At 46.6% G+C, this 24,677-nt stretch overlaps 1 protein-coding gene across 4 annotated transcripts in view; it reads left to right on the top strand.

Annotated features, from left to right (window-relative positions):
* The first annotated feature begins 17,675 nt into the window (after positions 1 to 17,675).
* GRIA3 (glutamate ionotropic receptor AMPA type subunit 3) overlaps positions 17,676 to 24,677 on the top strand; it is a 272,424-nt gene continuing 265,422 nt past the window's right edge. For all 4 annotated transcript variants that reach the window (XM_072627048.1, XM_072627049.1, XM_072627047.1 and 1 more), the window contains exons 1-2: positions 17,676 to 18,939; positions 20,479 to 20,637. In XM_072627048.1, the coding sequence (XP_072483149.1) occupies positions 18,849 to 18,939; positions 20,479 to 20,637 (250 nt within the window). In that variant the 5' untranslated portion in view covers positions 17,676 to 18,848. The remainder of the gene's footprint in view (positions 18,940 to 20,478; positions 20,638 to 24,677) is intronic.

Below are 24,677 nucleotides of genomic sequence, written 5' to 3' on the forward strand. Positions count from 1 at the left end.
CTTTGGACAAGTCCCTTTCCCTACCTAGTCCTCGGTGTCCTCACCTGTAAAGTAAAGGGATTGGGCTCAATGAGTTCAAAGATGTCTTCCAGCCCTAAACCTAGGATCTTATGTGTGACCTTGGGCAAGTCCCTTTCCCTCTCTGGGCCTCAGTGTCCTCATCTGTAAAATGAAGGAGGTGGACTAGATCTAGGCCTCTGGGGTCTACTGCAGCCCCAGGTCTAGGTTCTTACGATCCTAAGTGTGAATATGAGATAATGGTAACTCCATGCCAGAACTATGTGATGAATGATTGTGTTGCATCATCTTCCAAAAAGATGCTCTCTGGGTAGAAAAAAAAGCACCACTGGACCCAGAACCCACCAATTATGAGGGAGATAGATATTACTGTCCTTGATTGTCCTAAGACCACACTAGGCCCCCAGAAGAAATAGAACCTTAACAAGATCAATGAACTAAAAGCAGCAGCCCCCTGGAATTCCCTGAGCAAACCAACACACGCGCACGCACACACACACACATTCAGAGAGAGAGAGAGACAGAAATCAGAATGTGAGAGGGCAGAGATGAGCGGGCCCTTCATTAAACAAAAGAGGACAGAACAGATACTCTAAAAGGGAAGTGAGCTGTCCAAGGTGCCATATGGAATAACTAGGGTCAGAATCATGACTTTCTGCTCTCCCAAGCTAACTATTCCTTTTAGCTGAATGTGCTTTATGTGGATGTTGTAGTTTGTGAATGGAGTGGGGAAGTTACGTTTTTATACCCAAAGAGTATCTTCTTGGAAGATGGTACAACACAACCATTCATGATCATGTATATCTGCCATGCACATACACTCATACCACATACACCTTAGGGAGAGGAGGACATCTTAATTCAGAAAGCAATCAGGCTATGGTCAAGAAGAAATGGAGGACTCACTCAGAGAAGGAGATTTCAATGAACAATTGGATGGAGGCTGGGGAAACTGACTCACACTCCCCCAAATACTTTGATGATTCCTCTCCTCTCAGTTCCCTCTGTTTCCCGAACTCCCAAAAAGAAGCAATGTATCCTAACCCAAAGGAGGTTTGATTTGCAGTTTATCACAGGGACTCATCTAAGGGAGAAAACCTCATAGTCCTGTTTGGTGGGGTGGCATATAAGTATCTGCCAAAGGTTTGGATTCCTGTCACTTTCTTCCCTTGCAATGTTAGTGTTCAAGTGACTTTGCCTTTCATTTGTTTGTCAAGGCAAAAGAAGATATTCATCTAAAATAGAAAAGGATTGCCTGTAGTCTAGACTAGGAAATTCTGTTGAATGGAAAGCCCCTAGAGCTGGTCCATCAGAGCAACTCTCATGGGTAGACTGTAGACAGACAATAAGCTGGTCCCATGATTGAATAAGAAGGAGAGAGCAGGCTGGACAACAGGTGGAAATTTGTACAAGGCTTTTAATGGCCCTAAAGTGTCACCCTGGAACAAAAGGCCACCTTTAAACCCAATATAATTCCCATGAATCAAAGAATAACTCAGTCTCCAAAGAATCAAAATTGTGAGTTATCTAAACAGCAATGGAGAGAAACATGGTAGGCATAAGCAGGCCATAGCTTGTTGCCAATGATGATCTCAGCTCTGCTGCTTGCTATCTGTGTGACCTTGGGCTAGGTATTTCACTTCTCTGGGACTCAGTTTCCTCCTTTGTAAAATAAGGGGGTTAGAATAAATAACCTCTGAGGTCCTTTCCAGTTCTATATATATGATCCTATGGAGGCAGCTGGTAGCGCAGTGGATAGAACACTGGACCTGGAATCAGGAACATCTGAATTCAATCCAGTCTCAAGACATTAGCTGTGTGACTCTGGGCAAGTCACTTAACCTCTACTCACCTCAATTTCCTCAGCTGTAAAATGGGGATAAGAATAGCACCACAATAATATCTCAGCAGGTGGCTAGATGGGGCAGTGGATAGAATACTGGGCCTGCACTGAGGAAGATTCATCTTCCTGAGTTCAAATCTGGCCTCAAACACTGACTAGCTGTGTGACTCTGGGCAAGTCACTTCACCCTGTTTGCCTCAGTTTCCTCATCTGTAAAATGAGCTGGAGAAGGAAATGGCCAGCCACTCCTGTACCTTTGCCAAGAAAACCCCAAATGGGCTCACAGAGAGTTGGACAAAACTGAAACAACTGACCAACTACATTAACAATATCTCAGCAATAATACCTGATGGTGTGGTTGTGAAGATCAAATGAGACAATATTCGTAAAAAGCACCTGGCCAGTGCCTGGCGCATAGTAGGTGCTAGATGTTTATTCTCTTCCCTTCATTTTTTCTCCTATTGGTGACCTTGGGCAAAGCACTTCACATCTCTGGGCCTCAGTTTCCTACTCTGTAAAATGAGAGTATTAGACTACATGACCTTTCAACTCCCTTGCAACTTTGGATCTAGGATTTTATGAGTGACCTTAAATAAAGCACTGAACTTCTTTGAGTCTCACTTTCCTTCTCTGTAAAATGATGCTGTTGGTCAAGATGCAGTTCCTTTCTGCTCTAAATCTATGATCCTTTAACCCAAGGCAGACCATTCGGTGACTTAAACATGGCACCTCTGACTTAGAATCCAGTGCATTTGCCACTACACTATCACATGGTTGCAAGGTTGCATGGTTGGAGTAACAATCTCCCTTAGACCTTTAAAAATAAATTTTAAATGGCTGGCAATGTGGTACCAGATTGAGGACAAGGACTTTTCTAAAAGCCCTAGGCTGTACGTCATGAATATTTTCTCCACAAAAAATCCAAAGGCTCTGATCATAGGGAGAATTAAATTTTTTAAAATGATTTGAAGGGGGTGGTAGAGGTGGGGGAGGGTATTGGACCTTTCATTGGTGGGAGGAACTCCCTCTACCCATACAGATTGAACCCTGTTCTGTAATATACAGTCTCAGAAAATTGCCTGGCCTAGCGCACTGATAAGTTAGGTGACATCCTCAGGGCTCCCTAGCCGGTATAGGAGTCAGAGGAAGGATATGAACCCAGGTCTTCCATATTCCAAGACTAGCTTGCCCTCTACTATACAAGCTTCCTCTGAACAGACAGGAAATGACTGCTTAGAAAGATGGGAGTCATTTCCTATTCAGCTGTCTCTGTGTATTCATATCATTGACTGTTTAGAGCAAAAGGCTAAATTCATGTCTAATTAAAAGAAAGGATCAAGAGAAGAAGCTACTGCATGCCATTACAATGGGGCCAACTCAACTGGTAGAAAGAAACAAGTGGCAGACCCTGAATATGGGAAATGTAGCAATTCAAAAATGTTTAAATTTGACAATCGCCTTTGGGCCCAGAATTTACAAGGAGAACAAGACTGAGTGGATCCCACTTAGTAAATTGCACAGGGTTCCTAACAATGCCAAGTTGTTTCCTCACCATGAAAGCCCATCTTTTTAATGCTGGCATTACTGTCTGTGATTCTGTACAGCTGCAAGTCACAAAACAACCCAATCAAAGCAATGAAGGAAAAAAGATCATGGGCTCTGGAGTCAGTGACACTGGATTCTAGTTTTGCCTCTGATTCTTATTACCTGTGTGGCCTTGTGCAAGTCCCTTGCCCTCCTTGGGCTTCAATTTCCTCCTGAATAATATGTGGGAGCTAGACTACATAGCTTCTAAGGTCCCTTTCAGCTCTAGACCTAGGATCTTAGGACCTCTGAAGAATTCCCATTGTAGGTAACTGGAAGAGAGGTGGCAAGATGCCAAGGGTGCACAGGTAGGCTGCAATGTGCCCTCCACAATGATCTGTACATGAGCCAGATCATAAAAGGAGACAGACTGGCCACATTGTAGGGACAAGAGAGAACAGATGAACAGACTGAGCTTTGCCCTATACCCCCCAAAGAACTAGAGGGAGGTGGCTGGGTCCTCCAAGGAGGAGTTATTGAAGGATGTGGACCAAAACTACAGAGAAATGTAGATGAGTTTGGATATTAACTGATGGTGAGAGGGCCCATGCCATTGAGATCATGGATCCATCAAAAGAGGAAGTCTGTGATCCTAACTGACACGTTATCAGGGATTTGGTTCACTAATGAGCCCATGGCTAACTATTATAAACAAGCCTAGAGCAGAGCCCTAAGAAGATAAGACAAAGGGCCAGAAGAGATGTTCTGGGTAGGAAGGGGGAAATCAGGACCATAGTACTCACAGGTTTAGGGGAGGGAACAGGCCATAAGGCCACAATGCCAGGTCTTGCAGAGCCATCATGAGGATGCTGGAATAGAGGGTACCAAAAGCAGCCCAAAGCAAGGAACTGCCCTGGGAGATGGTGGGTTCCCCTCCTTGGAGGTCTTCAAGCAGAGGCTGGATATCCATTTATCTAGTACGTTATAGTGAGGGTTCTTTTCATGTATGGATTAGACTAGCTGGCCACTAAGTCTCCCACAATGTTCAGATTTTGCAATTCTGTTTCTAGCAGACCAAAGGCAAGGTTTCAGTCAACTCACCTTTGCCTTGAGCCATCTCGAAGTCTATCTTCCTCCTCTATTCAACTATCTTCCTCAGCATCTGGCAACTAACAGATTGGTACCAAGTTGGAACTGGTTGGTACCAATCCATTGACTGGCTCTTAACAAATACTTGTTGATTGACTGATGGTTGAGTACAGGTACCATTATCTAAAAATAACTGGTTTTGCTCTAGAGTTTTTTGAGTATGTGATACATTCCTCACTAGACTATAAGATGGAGAGGGCAGGAACCACTGTTGTTACAATGGGGCCAACCCAACTTGTAGAAAAAAACAAGTGACAGACCCTGAAAAATGGGAAATGTAACATTGCAAAGATGTTTAACTTTATAAATTGGAGTTAATGCTACATTATGTCCTCCTCCATCAAACACAAGGCTCTGTATACAGTAAGCAGTTCCTAAATGTTTGAAGTGAATTACATAATAATAGAACCTTGCTGCCTTGAAGTTCACCAAGCAACCTGCCTTGTGTCTGGCCACTCATACAGTTGGACGTATGAGCCTTTGTTGAGGCACCACCATCACCTAACCTGGTGGGCATGATTCTTAGCACTCTTCACAGTCTAGCACTCAGGGTAGGTATCTACCTCTCCCTCCCACTCTCAATTGGCCATTTCTCTGAATCTCTGGACTGCTTTGGTTCCTCCCTGTGCATGTTCACAGTCAATGTCATAGTTTATTATAGTTTTCTTTGTGTGTCTTCTCTCCCTCCCCCTTCCCCCTCAGAACAGACATTCCATGAGGGTTGGAATCATATCTGGGTCTTCTTTGCATCCCCTCTCATGCCTGACACAGTACCCCTCTCCAAACATAGTATGTACTCAGTAAATATTTATTGAATGAACAAAAGAAAGTGTAATCTATCTCCCTTCCATCACTATTTACCACAAACCATCATGGGAAATGAAACAGCTTCACCGATGCCTACTTCGGGCTAGTATCAAAGAAACTGATCATCTCCAGGTTTGCCCTAGTCAGGAGAACTGTGACGTTACAGCAGTCACTCTACAGGCATAGGAGCGCAAGTTTGACAATCCTGAGATCATGGGCAAGTTCTTCCTCTCTTTGCTGCTCAGTTTCCTCATAAGTATAATGAGGAGGTGGTGGGCTGAATGCTCCCTAAGATACCTTTAAGGTCTAAATCCTATGAATTTAGGAAGTGGTTGACTTTATCTTGGCTACTTTGCCTGATATTAGGGTGAAGTACCACCAGGTGTCAGTAGTGACCTGGCAAGTAAGAGGATCAGGCCATGGGCATGAGACAGATAGCCAATGCTTTTTCCTTTACTACAAGAATACAACCTGACTCTGAAAATGCAGAAGCAGAGCTTTTCAGAGGTATTCCCCTATTTGGCATCCCTGGTTAGAGAACTTTCTTCCCTAGGGAGCTGAGGTTGTGTCCAGACAGCAGGGCGATGGAGATGTGAAAAACCTCTCTCCAACTGGTCTCCTGTGAAGACTGAGCAAACTTAAGGGTGCCCAGAGGGCTACACTCAACCAAAAGGGATGCGTTTTCCCTCCCTTTCTGACTGAAAGCTTTTATAAGGGGTGGATCTGTCCTCTACGGAGGTAGAAGAAGCCAGAAGAGACACCTCCAGGACTCACTCTCAGGAAAGGTATCTCTTAGGGAACTTGTTAATGGCCTGGGGACTCTGAGGAGCTGATAATATCTCCACCATAATACCTCTCTACCCAGAGGGAGAAGAGAGGTCTCTAGTGGAGTGTCTCAGGGATCTGTCCTTAATCCTTTGCTGTTCAACATGTTTTTTAGCAATAACATGGCTTGGGACTTAAATGAGATGTTTCCCAGTTTCCAGAGAGCTAGAAGCATGTGGTAGGAGCAGCTACTTCACAGAGCCTAGGCTACTTTTCCATATCTACCAAGGAACCTTCCAGCTAGACTAAACTGGCTGGTTTTTCCCTAAAAAGTCAATGAAACTGTCCTTGGGACAACTGGTTCGGAGGACAAAGGCTTGAACCATTGACATGGCTTCCTGGGTTGCCTTAGTCCACGAGAAATTGGGGTTCCTTAGGCTTGACAGACTCCCCAGTGCCTTATGAGTCAACATACTTTCCTAACTGGGCACATCTCTATGTGGAGACAAAGGAAATTGCAACCATCTGAATCAATGTCATATCTTTATATGTCAATATCCTTTCAATGCTAATGCTAGGTAAAAATAAAATTCCTTTTATGAAATAGGAAGAAATGAAAAATGTTTCATTTTATCCTATTCTCAAGACTGAACCATCAGGTCAGGCTGAGTAAGGCCTGACCCAAAACAGAGATAACTAAATATGTTGGATTGATAAAGCATTATTAAGTGACTACTTTGCACCATATACTGTGCTGTAGATACAAATATAAACAAGGTAGTCCCTGCTGTCAAGGAGCTTATATTCTAATGGGAGAAGACAGCACATAAATGGGGACGGCAGGTAGAAGGAGGTAGGAATGGGTTTTGAAATGGTCAGAGAGTGACAGAGAGGCATGGTTCTTAGCTAGATGACAGTAACGCCTCTCTAGCATCCTAGGTACAGAGTTCAAAGTTGCAATGGGATGGGGCTGAGGAATATAATCAGAGTATAAGAGGAAAGATCTGTAAATGTTGAATAATAAAGACAGGACCCAGGCTAAAATGATGGCTAGTGAGATGAAGTGTAATAGGGATAAAGGTGAAGTTTTATACTTGGTCTGAAAAAATCAACTTCAGAAGTAAAGGACGAGTGAAGCATAGATAGGCAATAATTTGGGCCAAAAAAAACAAGATCTGAGGGGTTAGTGAACCTCAGTTAGTGCTCATACAGTCAATGGTGTGATGTGGCCCCCAAAGAACCTAATGTGACTTTGGAATTTTAATGAAAATAGAGGCATTGAGGATGAGGGAGACCATGATCCATTGTGCTCTGCCTTGGTCAGACCATGGCTGGAATACTGGGTTCACATGTGAGTGATCCATTTTAGGAAGGACTTTGATGAGCTTGAGAGTGTGCAGAGACAAGGCAATGGGATGGTGAAGGATCTCAAGGTCTTTCCATATGAGAAGCCATTGAAGGGACTGAGGTTGTTTAACCTGGCGAAGAGAAGACATAAAGAAGAAATGTCATTGGCAAGGCTGTTCCAAGAAAGAGGGATTAGCCTTGCTCTTCTTGGCCCCAAAGGGCAGAACTGGGCACAGCGGGTGGAAGTGGTAGACTTAGGCCTCCTCACTACCCCAAGGGGGAATGGGTGACTTTGGAAGGGAGACCTTGCTGAAAGCGAAAGCCAGATGCCAACTTGTCAGGGTTACTGTAGGGGGAATTCTTTCAAGTATGGGTTGTGGATCATAAGTCTGAATCTGAGAGTTGGTGATTCTGAATAACACTAGGGAATGCCTTCCTCCTTAGAGGAAGGGAGAAATAGTAGAAGTACATGACTGAGAGTTAAGGAGCCTTGGGCCTGGATTCTAGCTCTGAGGCTTCTTGACCCTATGACCTTAGGTGAGTGACTTCATCTCTTTAAGCCTCAGTATCCTCATCTGTAAAATGGGCCAGTTATACCTCTACTCCCAACTTCATTGGGTATCATAAAGAACTGGGAGGCATGATTCTTGTCCTGTCTCCTTCCTGCTGCCATTACTCCCAGAGTCCCCAAAGAGGATGCAGGACAGAGATCAATCCCTTCCACCAAACCTCAGCCTCTACCACCCCTGCTCCTTTGGTGTTTTTGTATCCAGGTACCTGAGCACTACAGTGCTGCTTACAGCACTTACCTACTAAAGTAAATTAAAATAAACTGAGGCAGCCTGGTATGCCAGAAAGACATCAATTCTCTTGTGCCTTGGTTCCTCATCTACGCGTGTGTGTGTTCGTCCTTCATTGCCAAAGAAGACCATGCCATCAGAGAAATGACTTTCACTTGACTGTTTTGAATGAGGGAGGGCTGTGCAGGTCACCAGCCTCACTTCTCCTCCAGAGCCATCTGAATCCAGTGACCAGATATTCATCAGGATGACTGGTGATGACCCAGGAGGAGGCAATTGGGGTTAAGTGACTTGCCCAAGGTCACACAGCTAGTGTGTGTCAAATGTCTGAGATGATATTTGAACTCAGGTCCTCCTGACTCCTGCACTAGTGCTCTATCCACTGCACCACCTAGCTGCCCCTCCTCATCTATGAGATAACAAATATCAGAGCTAATGCTATAAGATACAAGTTTAGAACTCTGAAAGGAATTTGGCATTTTCTCACTTCTGGGTGGGATATATTATATTGGGCAGGAGGATATAGCATGGATGAATGTAACAAGGTATGTGGAAAGTCATTTCAAGAGAAAGAAAGCATTAGTAGCTGGAGGGATCAGAAGAGGTCTCCCATAGGGGATGGAACTTGGACTGTTCTTTGAAAGAAGCCAGGAATTCTGTAAGTAAATGGTGAGTAAGGAGGGCATTCTAAACATGCCTGTGCAAAGATGCAGAGGTGAGAGATGCCATATCTAGTAGTAAAATAGCTGATGAGCCAGTTTCATTGGCATAGTCTCCCCAATGTGAAATGTCTGGAAAAGCTGTAAGAACCTAGATCACATACAGGGTCAGGTACCAGGCTGAGTATTTTGTATTTTTTATGCTAGAGGCAATAGGGAGTCATTGAAGATTTTTGAGTAGGGGATTGAGATAGTCAGATATGAGTTTCAAGAATATCATTTTTGCAGTCATGACGAGACTGAGAGGAGATGGTAGAGATGGATAAACCCTTTGTTAAAATAAATAATCCCTTCCTAATTTATCTTTCTATCTATCTATATTTTCATCTATCATATTTGCTTAAAAGTAGGGCATATCTATTGAAATTGTGGTTTGGAGGAGGGAAGGGGGAAGGAATGTGTTTATATAGAATGATCTAGCAAAATAAGAAAATGCTAAAACACATCCTTTCCAAATATAAACATATATACGTACATATACATGTATGTATGTGATGGATAGATAGAGAGATAGACAGACAGACAGACAGAGATAGATGATAGATAGATAGATAGATAGATAGATAGATAGATAGATAGATAGATAGATAGATAGATAGATAGATAGATAGATATGAGGGAGACAGGCTGGACAACAGCTGAGGCTCATAGATTAAGGCAGATTAGAATTTAGGAAAGCCAATTATTCCTCTATGAGAATTAGCCAGAGGCAAACTTCTTCCAGCTCAGCTGCTTTCAGTTATCTTTGCCTTCCCCCAATCCTTTGAACACTATTTTAAAGCCTAGAAAGCGAACCCTCAACCAAAGAAAAGGCTCCCATGCCCAGGACTCAAGATGGTCCAAAGAAAATTTCCCTTTCTCTCTTCCACTCGTGAAATCTGTCTCTGCCTTCAAAGTCCAACACAAAAAACAACTCCTCTGTAAAGTTTTCTCTGAAACTTCCCCTCCAAACGATCTCTTTCTCTCCTCAAATTGTCCTAGGGCATCGTATCTCCATCATCAGGATGATGAGAGACAACATAGTACCTTGAAAAGGACACTGTCTTTGGAGTCAGAAGACACAGCTTTGAATCCTGCACATGGCACTATTTGTGTGACCTTGGAAAGATCTCTTAACTTCCCCAGATTGCTGTTAACTTCATCTGTAAAATGAGAGGGTTGAACTAGTTGGCCTCTGAACTCTTTGCCAACTCTGGATCTAGGAGCCTATGTGTGACCTTGGACAAGTGCCTTCCCCTTCCTGGGCCTCAATTTCCCCCTCTGTAAAATGAGGTAGCTGGACTAGAGGGCCTCAGAGATGCTTTCCACCTCTGAATCTAGGCTTCTAGGTAAAGCCAGAGGAAGGTAGGTTCTGTTATTGGTTCTGCCTCTCTCCTGTTCTGCAAGTCCCTTTTTCTCTCTTGGTCTGCTTTCTTCTCTGTTAAATGAGGATGGTGAAGAGGGAAGAGTATTGGCTTTGGAGTCATCAGTATGGAGGAGGGCTTAGGGTCAAATACTAGCTCTTCCACTCTAGCTATAAGAACTTAGACAAAGTCACCTAAGCTTTTGGGGCCTCAGTTTCCTCATCTGTAAAAGGCCAGGAAGTGGATCTCCAGGTGATCTCTAAGGCTCTTTCAGCTCTAAATCTATGAATGAATGATCCCCCAAGTTCTGATAACACTGTATCCCCATAAATTTCCTATCTCCATGATCCCCTGATCCTTTGTGCTAGCACTTCCCTCTACAGACTCTGTCTGTGATCCTGTAAGTTCCCTTAGGAATCAGATGATTCCTAATCATCCTCCCAGTTCTACACTCTATGAACCATAGCACACTCTCCCTTGGATACCACCTATTTGTGCACATAGCACCTAACCCACATAAGGTTCTAAGCTCTGTTAGGAGTCATTTTTCATCTCTGAGTCTCTAATACCTGGCACATAGTAGGCACTTAATAAGCATTTGCAGACCTGACCTGCCAGCTAAGAAAACTGAAGGGCTGAGGTGCCAAACAGACACTAAGTCATCCAAGTCCCAGTACCTCAGAGCATGTCAATGAGCCAGATGCTGCCTCGGCCTACTGGGGCCCTCTACTGTTTCCCACTGGCCTGCCTGTCATCCCTCCTGCCCGCCAGTCCAAAGCGGGATAACAGAAGACAGCCAAACAGAGGCTGCCAGCGGATCTGGAGGCAGAGGAGGATAGCTTGAATTCCAGCTCTGCCAAGGTCTCTCTGTGACCTTGGGCAAGTCCCTTCTTCTCCCTGACCTCAGTTCTCTCTCATGTAAAATGAGAGGGCTGGACTCAGTAAGCTCTCAGGTCCCTGCTAACTCAAAATCCTCCAGTCCTGAGTGCAATAGAAACCTAAGGATGGCACCATGGAAATAACAAAATGGAAATTCTGCCCCCCCCACCTCCCCGTTTTGAAGAAAGGCAAAGAAAAGAAATCAAGGGAAAAGCATTCGTTTGTCTCCATTTTATGTTATCTGATAGATGAATGACTCAGCCCCTGACATCTAGTCAGAGAACTCCATGTGTGTTCCAAATTTCAGAGCTATTTCCTAATTCATTATATACGGGCTTAAAAATGGAAATTCTTCTAGCTAATTATAACTGACTGTCACCTCCTTGGCCAATGGGCACCCAGAATTCCCCCCTCATTCTGCCTCCAGCGAAGGCCTCCCAGGACCCCCTGTTACAGGTTAGGGTGTTTTCTCTCCTCTTCTCACTTCCCCTCCCCCTCGACCAGCTTGCCCAGGCTGCTTCACAATGACAGATTCTAACCTCCTGAGAGGGGTGGGGGGAGGCATACATTAATAAAAATGTCAGTGATGTCAACCCTGGGAAGTAACCTGGCATAATTCACAATAAATTACCGCTCGCCATCAGAGAGACACTGCAGCTTATAAGAATGTCACTTTGGGAGCTGAGAAGTCCCCTGCTCATGTGATTTCCACCTGCAGTTTCTAAACCCATTCAGAGCCCACCAGGGGACAATTAATTGGCTAAGATGTACCCATCCCAATGGAATCGATTTGTTCAGACTCAATTCCCTTGCATACCCAGCCTTCCAGCCTGAAGGAGACTATCTGGTAGGTAAAAGCCCCAGAGGGGCCAGATTACCAGATGTAATTTCCAGCACCACCAAGTCTTAGCTGTGTGACCTTGAACCTGTCGCTTCCCTTTGAGTCTTTGGTGTGACATCAATAACCTCTGTCTACCCAGAAGGGATGTAGGGAGGAGTCACTGGGCTCAGTCCACAAGCACAGTACCTACAGGCACCAAATATACAAGAACAAAAGCTAGACAGTCTCTGCCCTCCAGGACCTTACAATCTATTGGGAGAGAACCTATCTATGGAATTCCAGAGACCTTCCCAAACCCTATTCTCTAAAAAAAGGGGACAATCACAAAAATAGCATATTCTAGAGTTGAAAGGTACCTCAAAAAATTGTCCAGTTCAACCCATATCTGGCATCATCTTCTCTACAGTGTTCATCCTACCTTCACCAGAGTACTTCATTGACAGAGAACTCACTATCATACAAAGCAGCATCCCCACTCATTGTTAGAAAGTTCTTCCTTATGGTGTGCTATATAGTTCATCTCTCAGTAACATTCCTCAAATTCTATGCCGTTGGCCCTTTGCTATCACACAGATTTGGCAGAATGCAGGTCTGCTTCAGAAACCATTCAGGAAAACTTGGGGTAAAGTCCCAAAAGAACCTTTTTTATAAGATTATCCGACCTGTACAGTGGTCCCAAAGCATGAACCAATAAGAACTTGAAGGTCTGAAAAGCATTTTGTATATGTGACCCAGCTAAAGCCCAAGAAGATTCAGGAGAAGCAAGTGAGACTTGGTGAGCTGAAATGTATGGAGGCATGCATTTCCCAGGTTTATTAGGTTTCCAGTTTTTTGGTCTTGAAAGGACTTCATGTGCCTTAGCCTGATGGCATATATATGATCACATCTGATCCTCACAATATCTCTGTGAAGTAGGTGATGCAGAAATTCCCCTCTCCCATTCTACAGATGTGGAAACTGAGACTCCAAGAGGTTAAGTGACTTGGTCAGAGTCATCTAGCTAGGAAGTGCCCAAGCTATGATTGTGAAGAGAATTCTCTTGACTCTCAAAGTTGTCTTCTTCTTCATCTCCTCCTCCTCTTCTTCTTTATTCTTCCTTCTGCTTCTTCTTCCTCTTCCTCTTCTTTTTCTTCTTCTTCTTGTTGTTCTTGTTGTTTTTCAGTCATGTCCACCTCTTTGTGACCCCACTTGGGGTTTTCTTGGCAAAAGCTACTGTAGTGACTTGCCATTTCCTTCTCCAGCTCATTTTACAGAAAAGGAAACTGAGGGAAACAGTGAAGTGACTTGTGCAGGGTCACATAGCTAGGAAGTGTCTGAGGCCAGATTTGAACTCAGGAAAAGGAGTCTTCCTAATTCCAGTCCCAGCACTCTACCCACCAGAGCTGCCCATTGTAGGACCTTAATAAATGCTTCTCATGCCAGCACTCACACCGTTATACCATGCCACCTCAACATAAGTAGTGAGTTATAACAAGGTATGAGTCAGTTCTTGTAGCCTATTGCAATTCATCCATCATTCTCAGGAAATAGGACCTTAAGAACATGGGATACTTGGAGATAGTGCATAGGGAATAAAGAAAAGCCATGTAGGAGCAGCTAGGTGGCACAGTGAATAGAGCACTGGCCCTGGAGTCAGGAGAACCTAAGTTCAAATCCAACCTCAGATACTTGACGCTTACTAGCTGTGTGATCTTGGGCAAGTCACTTAACCCCAACTGCCTTGCCTTCTCTCCTTCAGAAAGGAAGAAAGAAAGAAAGAAAGAAAGAAAGAAAGAAAGAAAGAAAGAAAGAAAGAAAGAAAGAAAGAGAGGAAGAAAGAAAGAAAGAGAGGAAGAAAGAAAGAAAGAAAGAAAGAAAGAAAGAAAGAAAGAAAGAAAGAAAGAAAGAAAGAAAGAAAGAAAGACATGTAGCAAGAATTAGGATCCAAGTTGCTATAATCCACACCAATCTTCCAAGGAGGAAGAATCACCCCAAAATGTGAAGTCAGTGGACTATATGCTACTTGGCATAGTATTCCCATAGATATCCTATCTTAATCTGAGCCAGGAATCTGCTCATCCATGCTTCACCTGTTCAACCAGCAATACAAAGGTCCTCACGGCCAAAGAGACCAAGGAAATCTGAAGGACTAGGGTTTGGTGGCCAAAGAGAATGGTTGTAATGGAGGAAAATCCCACAATTCAGTTGGAAGTGGGATGGGGGTAAGAGTAGTTAGGATAGCAGCGTAAAGGAGATGGAGCATTGGCCAAATGATTGGAAGAATTTTACTTTAGCAAGTCAAGAATATAAAATATTGGTTTCCTCTTATAACAAAGTCTATTTTGGCACCTTCATTGTGCTCCTAACTCCAGCTGTGACTTGCCTCCACATCATGCCCTGGATTAGGAAAAAAATGAACTTTCTAAATCTCTGGCTCCATCATTTTCATTGACATGGGAAGAAGGCTAAATGGAGGAGGGAATTGACTGAAGGGACTTGAACTATAATCACTAGATGAAGGGGAGAGATGGGTGGGAGTGTGAGTCAGAGGATTATGGAATCCCAAACTTAGAGCTAGAGTGGACCTCAGAGACCATCTAGTCAAATATTCTCATTTTGCCGATGAGGAAACTGAGGTCCAGGGATAGGAAGTGATTTGCTCAAGGTTACAAAAGGAGTGACAAAGACAGGGTTTGAACCCAGGTCCTCTGACCCCCAAACCCATGCAATTTCCCCCATCCCACATTGTCTCTTTCTCAAGTTTTTCAATTATTCTTGACAGTGACTACACCTAAATACAAGAGAGGGAAGACCCTGTCTGGTATGGTAAAAAAGAGTGAGTGTTCCATAGAAGTAGAACTCAAAGCCACCTTGAAATTCTAGAGGTAGCAGGAGTTGGGACTTCACAAAAAGCTGGCTAGTCACCTAAGGAATGACTCCTGTCTCTCCTTCCAAGGAGGCAGGACCATCACTTGCTTGGTGACAACCTAGGATGAGGATACCTTCCTCATGGCGCTAGACTAACCCCATGTCTTAGACTAAGGGAGAGCCCCTAGAACATAGAGTTCCATAGCTAGAAAGGGATCATCAAGATCATATAGCCCAATTCTATCACTTGACAGAAGAGGAAACCAAGGCTCAGACTTATTTGAGGTTACCCAGTGAGAGAAAAAGACATCATTTCTTGGTCTGGGACCCTCTAAAGTTAGAGCAGCTTCCTTCCCCATAAATCAGAGTTGTAGCAATGGCCATGCTACTCCTCTACAGAGACTGGAAAAAGCAAGAGGGTTCCAGACATGTATGTGGGGCTCTTGCTTTAGCAACCCAAGCACTCACCGTTTGGCCCAGGCGCACCTGCCAAACCAGGGACAAAGGGAAGCTGCAAAATTTGCAGCATGCTTCTTACTTTGAACCAACCAACCTGAGAGCCTATCCATCAAGAAAAGCTGCATTGAAGCAGCTGGTTACAAGCTGCTCCTGCACACACACACACATGCAGAGAGAAAACGCAAATAAAATAATAAGTGGTAACAACTGGCAATATCAATGATGGCAGTTTGTAGCTGTCAAAGTTGTTCATTGCTCCTCTCATTAACGGATGCTCTTTCATGTGACTAGTTTAGAAGTGAAAATAACATTACTAGTTATCATTTGGCAGAGGGTGAGAGTTGGAAAGAAAAGCCCTGGTCCGATCGGAGGAGAAGTGTTTTGTCCCAGTTTACACAGAGCCAGGACTAGAATCCAGAGCTCCTGGCTCCCAGGCCATTGTGGGTATCTGCTGTACCACAAGCCATGAAGTTGCTGTCTGTTCTGGGCTCCTCTTCTGGATTGTCTTACAAAGAGGCAAACAGTCACCTGTACCATGTGACTGAGGGACCCAGATCAGTACTTTGGCCCAAATATATCTCCCCCACCTACCTGCTATGATGCCTGAAAATTCCCATCATTAGCCACTCCTTTGGGGGAAAGCAATGAATGGTCTTGTTCAGGCACAAGTGTTACCTCCAAGGGGTGATGATCAGATCAGTCATGAGCATTAAAGTGGGTGGGGAAAGAAGACAGAAAGACTCCAAAGAGGTTTGCTTAGAGAATAGATCACAAATCTAAAAGTAGAAGGGACCTCAGAGGCAACTCTCATTTTACAGATGAGGAAGCTGAGAGAGCTCAAAGATATACCCAAGGTCATACAGATAGTAAGTATCAGAGGAAGGATATGGAACCAGGTCTCCTAACTCCAGAGCCAAAGCCTCCCTACTAAACAACTTTGCTGAGGACCATTCCAATTTCTGCTGTCTCCTCCTCCAGCCTATTTCTACCTCCTGTCAATTCTCAGAGTCTCCCAGATACTCTTCTCCCAGCCCCTAGGCAGTGCTCAACCTACCTAGCCCCTCCTATCAGCACAATGAGTGGAGCTTTGGGAGGAAGCCCAGAACTATTTGTCCAGGACCCCAAAGTTTGAGAATAAACATCTCTTCCTTCCTCAGTCTATCCCTTGCAGGTTCTTGAAGATTTACAGCAGTATTCCCCACCCCCCACCCACCAGGACCTTGATAGCCTGCCCTGTTTTCCAGCAACGGGTCCCTTGCTCAGGTAGGAAGGGTTTTTCACTGCCCTGGCTGGAAGCAAAGAACTGAAAAGTAGAAGTTGGGGAGTGGGGAGGGAGAAGTATAATAGTGGGAAGTGACCACGGAGGTAGAAGTGGGGAGCTGGAAAGGATAGGTGGAAAAGGAGAGCTAAGGCTGGAGGACAACCGTGTCAGGAAGGCTGAAGTAGGGGGATCCCTCTAGGAATGGGAGGTCAGACTAGATCATCTCTGAAGTCCCTTTCAGCTCTGAATTTATGATCATTAAGAGAATATAACTGCCACCTCCTTTCATCCAGGATGGAATCCTTGAGAGTGGAATGGAAGAAAATGGAGGGCGGGGGGGCGGGGGGAGGAACGGGAATTGGAAAATGGACTTTAGAGATTAGAATTAAATATGTAGAGCAGATTACCACTTGGAGTGTCTTTAGTTTTGGGGGGCTGCTGTGCCTTACTAAATAACAGAGGTGATGGCAGCTTGAAGCTCCCCCCACCTTTCCTCCTTCCCCCTAAATTAATTCCCTTATCTTTTCCATCCTCAACCTTCATCCCAATATCTGTCTATTTCCCACCAAACTGTCACCTCCACCCCTACTTCGTCCATCACCACTATACTCCCCCCCATCTACACCTGGGAGAAGGGGATAGGTTTCTCAGCGACTACACACACACACACACACACACACACACACACACACACACACCCCTGCTTTGCCCGGGGAGGGGGGAGAGGAGGCGGGAGGGGGGTGCACTCGCCTCGGATTCCTGCTGTAAAAACTGAGCGTCCAAGACCAGGCATGCGCAGCCTCCTCGGGCGCATTGTGCTGGGGACTGACTGCTTCTCAGAGTCTCTCCACCGACTCCGGAGCAGCCTGCGCTCGCGCCCCCCCGCCGCGCCCCTCCCTGCCCCCCCCCCCCCCCCCGCCTCCTAGCCCAGCACCTCTCCCGGTCCCCCCCCCAGGCAGGCACACACACACACGCACACGCACACACACAGACACGCGCGCGCACGGCCGCGCGCGAACACAGAGGCAATGCAGCTTTTAAAAAGGGCCAGTTGCAGATTGAAAGGCTGGTCCACGTGAAAGCTGGTTTGTTGCTATTGATTGCACCTCGCGTGTTGACAAACGGCCCGGGCGCCGCCGTCGCCACCGCTGCCTCTGTTGCCGCCGCCGTCCCTGCCGCCGCCGGGGCTTTGCAGTCCGGGGCTGCAGTTTGCAGGGAAGGAACGGAGGGAGCGGAGCGAGGCGCGTGCTGCTTTAATTCCACGTCAGCTCAACTTTGATCAATATCCCCCCGCCGGCGGCGGCCCAATCGGAGGCGCCTGCCCAGCCAGCAGCCAGCCAGCCCGCAGCCAGCCAGCCAGCCAGCAGCGAGCCAGCAGAGAGCTAGCCGGCTAGCGAGCGAGCCCGCAAGCCCGCAGCCTTGGCTTGATCTGCTGCTTTTCCCTCTAGCCGTACCGTACCCATCATCTTTTAGGCAAAGTCTTAGGGATTAAAAAAAACAAACATTCTTATTATTCTTTTTTGGGGACAGGGAAAGAAATTGCTCTAGCCATTAGCGCTTCTAGATTGGTGTGAAGACAGAAGGGGGGAGTGATTGATAGAGGAGAGGGGAGAGACAGAGAGAGAAAAGGAGAGAGAGAGAGAGAGAGAGAGAGAGAGACTAGATAGAGAGGGGGCAGTGAAAGAGGAGAAAGGGAAGAGAGAAAAGTGAGAGGAAGAGAGCGAAGAGAGAAAAGGAGAGAAACAGGAGAGAGACAGAAAAAGAAACAGGAGAAAGAGGAGAGAGAGTGAAGAGACAGAGAGAGACAGCGAAGACAGAGGAAAGGGAGGGGGAGGGAGGAAGAGAAGAGGGGAGGGAGGGAGAGGAGGGAGGAGGGAGAGAGAGGGAGACAGACAGAGAGAGAGAGAGAGAGAGAGAGAGAGAGAGAGAGAGAGAGAGAGAGAGAGAGAGAGGAAGCAGTGAGAGCGAGGGAGAACGAGCGAGGGAGAGCAAGAGAGGGAAAGGAGAGAATAAGAAGAGGAGGAGGAGAAAGAGGAAGACTAGTGTGTGGGGCAGAGAGAAAAGGCAAGTTGGAGAGCGGGTGAAGAAGAGCCCGAGAATTCTTTTTATAATTCTTTTCCCCAAATTAGATTTTTTTTTTATTTTTCTTTCATTTCCTTTTTTTTTTCTTTTTCGATTAGTCGGAGTTGCGCCCATGCATTTTTCAGTTTCCTTTTAGGAAAGGAAGCAGGGCAAGGCTGAAGAAAATGAGGCAAGGCGCGCTCCAGACCAGCTGCCTCCTGGTGCTGGGGTTCTTGGCTCATTCTTTCGGAGGATTCCCCAACACCATCAGTATAGGTAAGCGCGATCCGGAGCCCAAGCCCGAGCCAGAATCCGAGCCCAAGCCCGAGTCGAGACCAGGAGGGGAAGCCAGGCCGACGGCACCCCCCGGGTCCTGGAGCTACTGGCCCTGGGGAGTTGGACTGCGGCTGCGGCGGGTCCTTCTAGCCCGGCACGCCTAGAGCTCCTGGCACCTGCAGGGGAAACTCCTGGCTCTGGGCAGTGAAGGGGGGCACAAAGCTCCGGAGGGCTTGGGGCCGTTGGGGCTGGGGGAGTCCGGGAGGAGACTGGCAGTGAGCAGAAGCAGAGACAGGAACCAGCCCGCATTGCTTCTGGGGGGCCCAGACTGCCGGGTGCTCGACTCGCTCTCCCCGGCTCGATCTACCCGACTTCGCTCTGGCATCCTGCTCCTGGCACTTATCCCAGGGTGATGCCCGGCTGCAGGCAGTGCCAGGGCGCGGGAGCAGCGGGGCCGGGATGGGTTGGGGGGAAAAAGAAAAAGGAAAGACAAGAGAAAAGAAAAAGGAAGGTAGCCTTGTTTCTCCCACAGGAGAGAAGGAAGAGTACAGTTCGGCCCCATCTTTAAGGCTGTTGGGGGTGTGGGGGTAGGAGGCTGCTGGGGGTGGAAAAGAAATTTTACCTCCTCCTTCGAAAGGGAAGAGAACAGCGGATTATAGGGACTGGGGGTGAGGGGACAGGGGCAGTTTTGAGGAGGCAGACAGGGACTATGCGAAAGGGGAACGAGAGAGCTCTGGAAGAAAAACTGGAGCTGTTTGGGGTAGGCAGATGGGCTATTGACAGGATGCTGTTGCGGTGAGGGAAAAAGATACCAGAAGATGTTGGGGTGCGGAGGCTGGAAAGAGGGGGGCGCTGCTGGCGGAGACAAGGTGGATTGTTGGAGGGGGACGGGAGCCCTTGGAGGAAATATAGAGACTGGGGGCAAGGGCAATAAATAGAAGAGCAGGCAGCAGGTAGAGACCACGCCGATCGGGAAGTGTCCCCTTGTTCCTGGCTGGCAGGCTGGAATTGGGCACCAGCTGGACAAGGAGTTAGTTCCCTCAGCTTATGCTTCGATATGTGTGGACAAGTGCTGAAGTTCCCACCATTGCCCTCCACACATTGCCTGGCATCCAGAACTGAGGCTAGGAGTGGGGCCCAAGGAGATGGGTCCCTCCCTGGGAGCGAACGGGGTGCAAAGGGACTCCCAACGCCCAAAGTGGCAAGGCGCGATGGTGGCTGCGGCTGCGGCTGCGGCTGCGGCGGTGTAGACTGCCTGAGAAAGCTGCTGCCCACTGGGCTAAGGGGGGGAGGGGGGCACGAAAGAGAACAGATCTTCCATCGGCCCCTCTGTGGGGCTCAGCTTTGCTTCCTTCCCCATCGCCACGGGAGGAAAGCCACATTCCCAACTAAGAGTCCATTGGGGGGGGGGGGGGGGGGCAATAAACCTTTGCGCATCCCCTTCCCCGTCCCAGTCCCAGCCGGATGAATTCTTGACCCGTACTACCCCGCATCCCGCAGAGGGAAGCCACCCCCCATCTCTGATCCCTTTGCTCCTAGGTGGACTCTTCATGAGAAACACCGTCCAGGAGCACAGCGCTTTCCGCTTTGCCGTCCAGTTATACAACACCAACCAGAACACCACGGAGAAGCCCTTCCATTTGAATTACCACGTTGATCACTTGGACTCTTCCAATAGTTTCTCTGTGACTAACGCTTGTAAGTAGCGCTGTCTAGCCTCCCTTGGGACACTTTCCATTTGCACTGGGCTGGCTGACTTGCTTGGTTTGGTGGGTCCCTATTTGAGAATGGCGGGAGGATGGGGAAGAGAGAGGTCATTTCTTCTCTCTAAATCAAGGGGGCTAGAAGCAGCGCTAACCCCTCGGGTATTCACAATCTGGTTAAGGCTATGAGGAAAACTGCCTTGGATAAGGTCTAATACAAAAGCGTCAATTCCAGCTCCCCTTCCCTGCTCCCAGATCCCCTCCCTGGGGTTGGGGGGGGGGGGGAACAGATGGCACAGTTGTTCAGAGAAATTGCCTAAGACTTAGAAAGAAACAAGACAACCTCTTGACTGAGGAAATTGGAGATGCACATTACTTAGCCGGTTAGGTTAGTCCCTGCCTGGTCATGGGAAGCAGCTGAATTTGACAACTGCTTAATTCAGAGGAACCAAATGTGAGGAATTCTGTTAACAAGTGACCTTGAGGGGACAGATCCGGGGCAAGTTTCCTGGCCTCCTTCTGTCCTAGAAGATCACCTTTCTTCCAGAGACAGCCCTGATAGAAACTGTTAAGGCTACAAACTGATTGCAAGTGATGAATACCAAGACAGCTGAGAGGGAAGGGAAAATCCAATACTAGATCTTAATATTCTGAAAGCTAGTTTGGCCTGTGGAGTATTTTTTTCATTCCTTCCTTCCCCCCACCTTCTCCTCCCCCAATTGTTAATGATAACATTATGTCCTTAATTCAGAGAAAGAAAAAGGAAAAAACCCAAAGCCCAGAAAGCTTGTGTAAGCACAGCATCCACCCCGAGTGCCACCTGAAACCCAGATTTTGCTGTTGTATTGGGATTGTTTCTTTCTAAATGGGAAAATTTGAAGACTTGAGAGCATGGGGACTGGGGTTTCTATCGCCTTGCTGGGGAATGGTTTTCTGTGAATGCAACAGTCTGTATGAATGAATAGAGCTTTTCAGACCAGGCTTACTTCACTAAAAGTTTGGGGAAGATCTAAGAGGTGGTCGATGGTATTTTGGTTTTAAGGATGGTTTGAGTGGGGGTGGGAATTGGTTTTTGCTGTTCGAGTTCTGAGAGAGGAGAGAGAGCTATCTATGCAATTGAATAAATCTTTTCCCAAATCTGACTGCCTCTAGGTTTGGCCCCAAAGTGAAAGGTCCAAAAGGAATGGTACAAAGCACCCGAACTACTTTTCCTTAGACTAGAGGATTTGGGGAGGGGGGGTGAAGATGGGGGAAAGTACCAAGGTGGGGAAGGTTACCAAAAAAAAAGCAGAGGGTCATCAGCATGACATGTCTTGAAGATATTTTAGCTGAAGCTACAGAGCCTTATTTTAACATTCTGCTCTATTAAGTATTTGACATCTTTGGGATTGCCGACGGGGATAAAAATAGGAACTGATTAATTTTGGCTAAGTGTGAAAGTTATAAAATGCCTGTCTATACTTTGCATCTTATTCCACTAATCTCATCCTGTCTCAACAGCACTTACAACACACACCTGACTCTTAATCCTTCCTCTCTGTAATCCCTTCAAGAGGCTGTATCTCAAACACACCTTCCTAAATATCAATTATTCCGCTATCCAACCAAGCCGGAGAATGTTCATTTACCCAGAATACTTATTTCTTCACTGATATGGACTAAGATAAGAGTGTCAACTGTTAAATGAAACAATTTGTTAAATGTAAAGTTTGGGCCCACTCTCTTAGTCGATAATGCATGAGGCTAATGAAACATATACCTGACACCAAGATCATAGTTGGATGGCTATTACGAAATTGTCCTTATCATAGGGAAACCAAACTGATAAAGCAGTTTCCCTATTGGACTCAGGATTTTGAAGAGAGAAGAAGTCATCTCCATTGACTCTACGTCACCTTTTCCTATTAGCGAGAAGCTAGCAAGATCTCTCAAACCAGATGCACGGCACTTTGGCTACCAAGTGGGCAAAGTTGTCAAAGAAAGGAAGCAAAGAGATGACCCAGTCCATGTAGCTATGCCAATGCAGGGCTTTAGAAAGCAGTACTTGTGATAAATATATCCAGCTGTCCTTTGCCCACTCAGAGATGGTGCAGTGACAGACAGCATACTCAGAAAGCTGTCATTCTCCCAGTCAGTCCCCCAAGCACACATCTCTGAATGTCACAGTCTGGGAATACAGGCCACCTCTTCAAGATGGCTTAGGATAGCTGCTGAGTGGGCTTGCTCATGGAAGCTTAGCTGGTCAAAGCACAGCTCAGATTGAAGGGATCGTGGTGCAGTAGGAAGGGTGTTGGGATTTGGAGTAGGAAGACCCGAATTCATGTCCTGGAGCTGCCACTTAGCTGTGTGACCTTGGACAAGTCATCTCACCTCTCTCAGCCTCAGTTTCCTCATCTGTAAAATGAGGAGGTTGGACTAGATGACTCCAAAATCCCTTCCAGCTCGAAATCTACATTTCTAAAACCACATGAGAATAGAACAGACAATAATTTTACTATGCTAGAGGAGCTACTCTTTGCTCTCTGACACCCCTCCCTGAGAATTTGTATTACCCTTGCTGCAAGCAGAAGTCATCAGAAATGTTGACATATGCCCTCTCTTCAGTGCTTGAACCTAGTAGGGAATACCAGAAATAGCTACTACCTTCATTGACTTCCCAAATGGCTACCATTCCCAATAAAAAGAGAGCCTTGAAGCCTCCCATTTAACCCTAGCTAATACAGGAGCCTGGGGGCCAGGTACCAGAGAGCACCAGATGGGTCCAAAAGTCATAGACTCCTCATAGGATCAGAAGGTGATAAGAAAAGAAAAGATCATCTAATCTGACTTCCTTGTGGTACAAATGAGGATAACAGGACCCATGGCCCTCCCCATTCCTCCCCACCAATTTAGCCTGGGCTGGCCCAAGAGACACTTTTCCTAATTGGTTCCTCCAGCATTTCAGGCTCTGATTCCTCCAATACAATGGAAAATCTGGCATGTTTGATGTCAGAGATCCTGGAATCAAATCCTGTATCTGCCACTTACTATCTGAGTGACCTTGAACAAGTTTCTTCCCCTCCCTGGAGCCTCAGTTTCCTCCTCTGTAAAATGAGAAGATTGGACTGATGGTCTCAGAGGTCTCTTTATAGCTCTATGATTCTATGACCCTTCTAGGCCTCTCCTACCCTCAGGGTCCTGAGACAAATACACACTCGGTAAGACCAGTCTAAAGAAAGGACCTTTCCTTCCCTTATCCCCTCGCCCTGGAAATTTCCACGAGATTATCAGTTGTTTCTAGATAACCCTCTGCTAGCAAGATATTTTTGTACAACCACTTCTTCTCCTCACCCCCCTCACCCCCCCCCACCCCCCCACCCCCGGGATCTGGAGGCTAGAGAAAGACTTCTGGCATTACAGGCCAGTCCATCTGAGGCTTCAGAATGGAGGTAAATGGAAGTTTAGCCTGTGGAATCTTGAACATCACCTTGCTGGTTTCACAGATACTAACTAGGTTTGTTCATTTGGGTTTTTTGATCTCTAGCCCTCATCCAGTGGTCAGGGAGCTTATCTGTGCCTAGTATGTAGCTGCTGGTACTGGGGCACAGGCGGGCACACACGCGCGCGCACACTCATACACACACACACACACACACACACACACACACACACACGCCACCGTGGCTCTGGGTTCCTGCCTCCTGGAAGCTCGGCTCGGTTGGCCGGGCCCTCCGTGGCTTCTGGAGCCTGACTCTCCCTCCGCCGTTCTCGAGCTGTCGCCTTCTCCCTGGAAGGCCCCCTCCCGCCTCTCAAGTCGCTGTGCCGTGTGCTCTCCTAGCGCACTCCCGCTGCCGGCTTCAGCCTCTGCAGTGTCAGCTCATTAGCACACAGATCTCATATCCCCTCTCCGCACTGTCATTGCAAAAATTGCTGTTGCACACCTTTCCAGCCAACAAATGTGCTCGGGACGACGCACTGTTTGCAAGAGGCAGGGAAAGAGGCAAATGTAACCTTAAAGGTTCTTCGGCTCGGAATTGGGCTCTCGCAAAGCATGGG

The sequence above is a fragment of the Notamacropus eugenii genome, chromosome X (genome assembly GCF_028372415.1).
Source record: "Notamacropus eugenii isolate mMacEug1 chromosome X, mMacEug1.pri_v2, whole genome shotgun sequence".
Classification (NCBI taxonomy): domain Eukaryota; kingdom Metazoa; phylum Chordata; class Mammalia; order Diprotodontia; family Macropodidae; genus Notamacropus; species Notamacropus eugenii.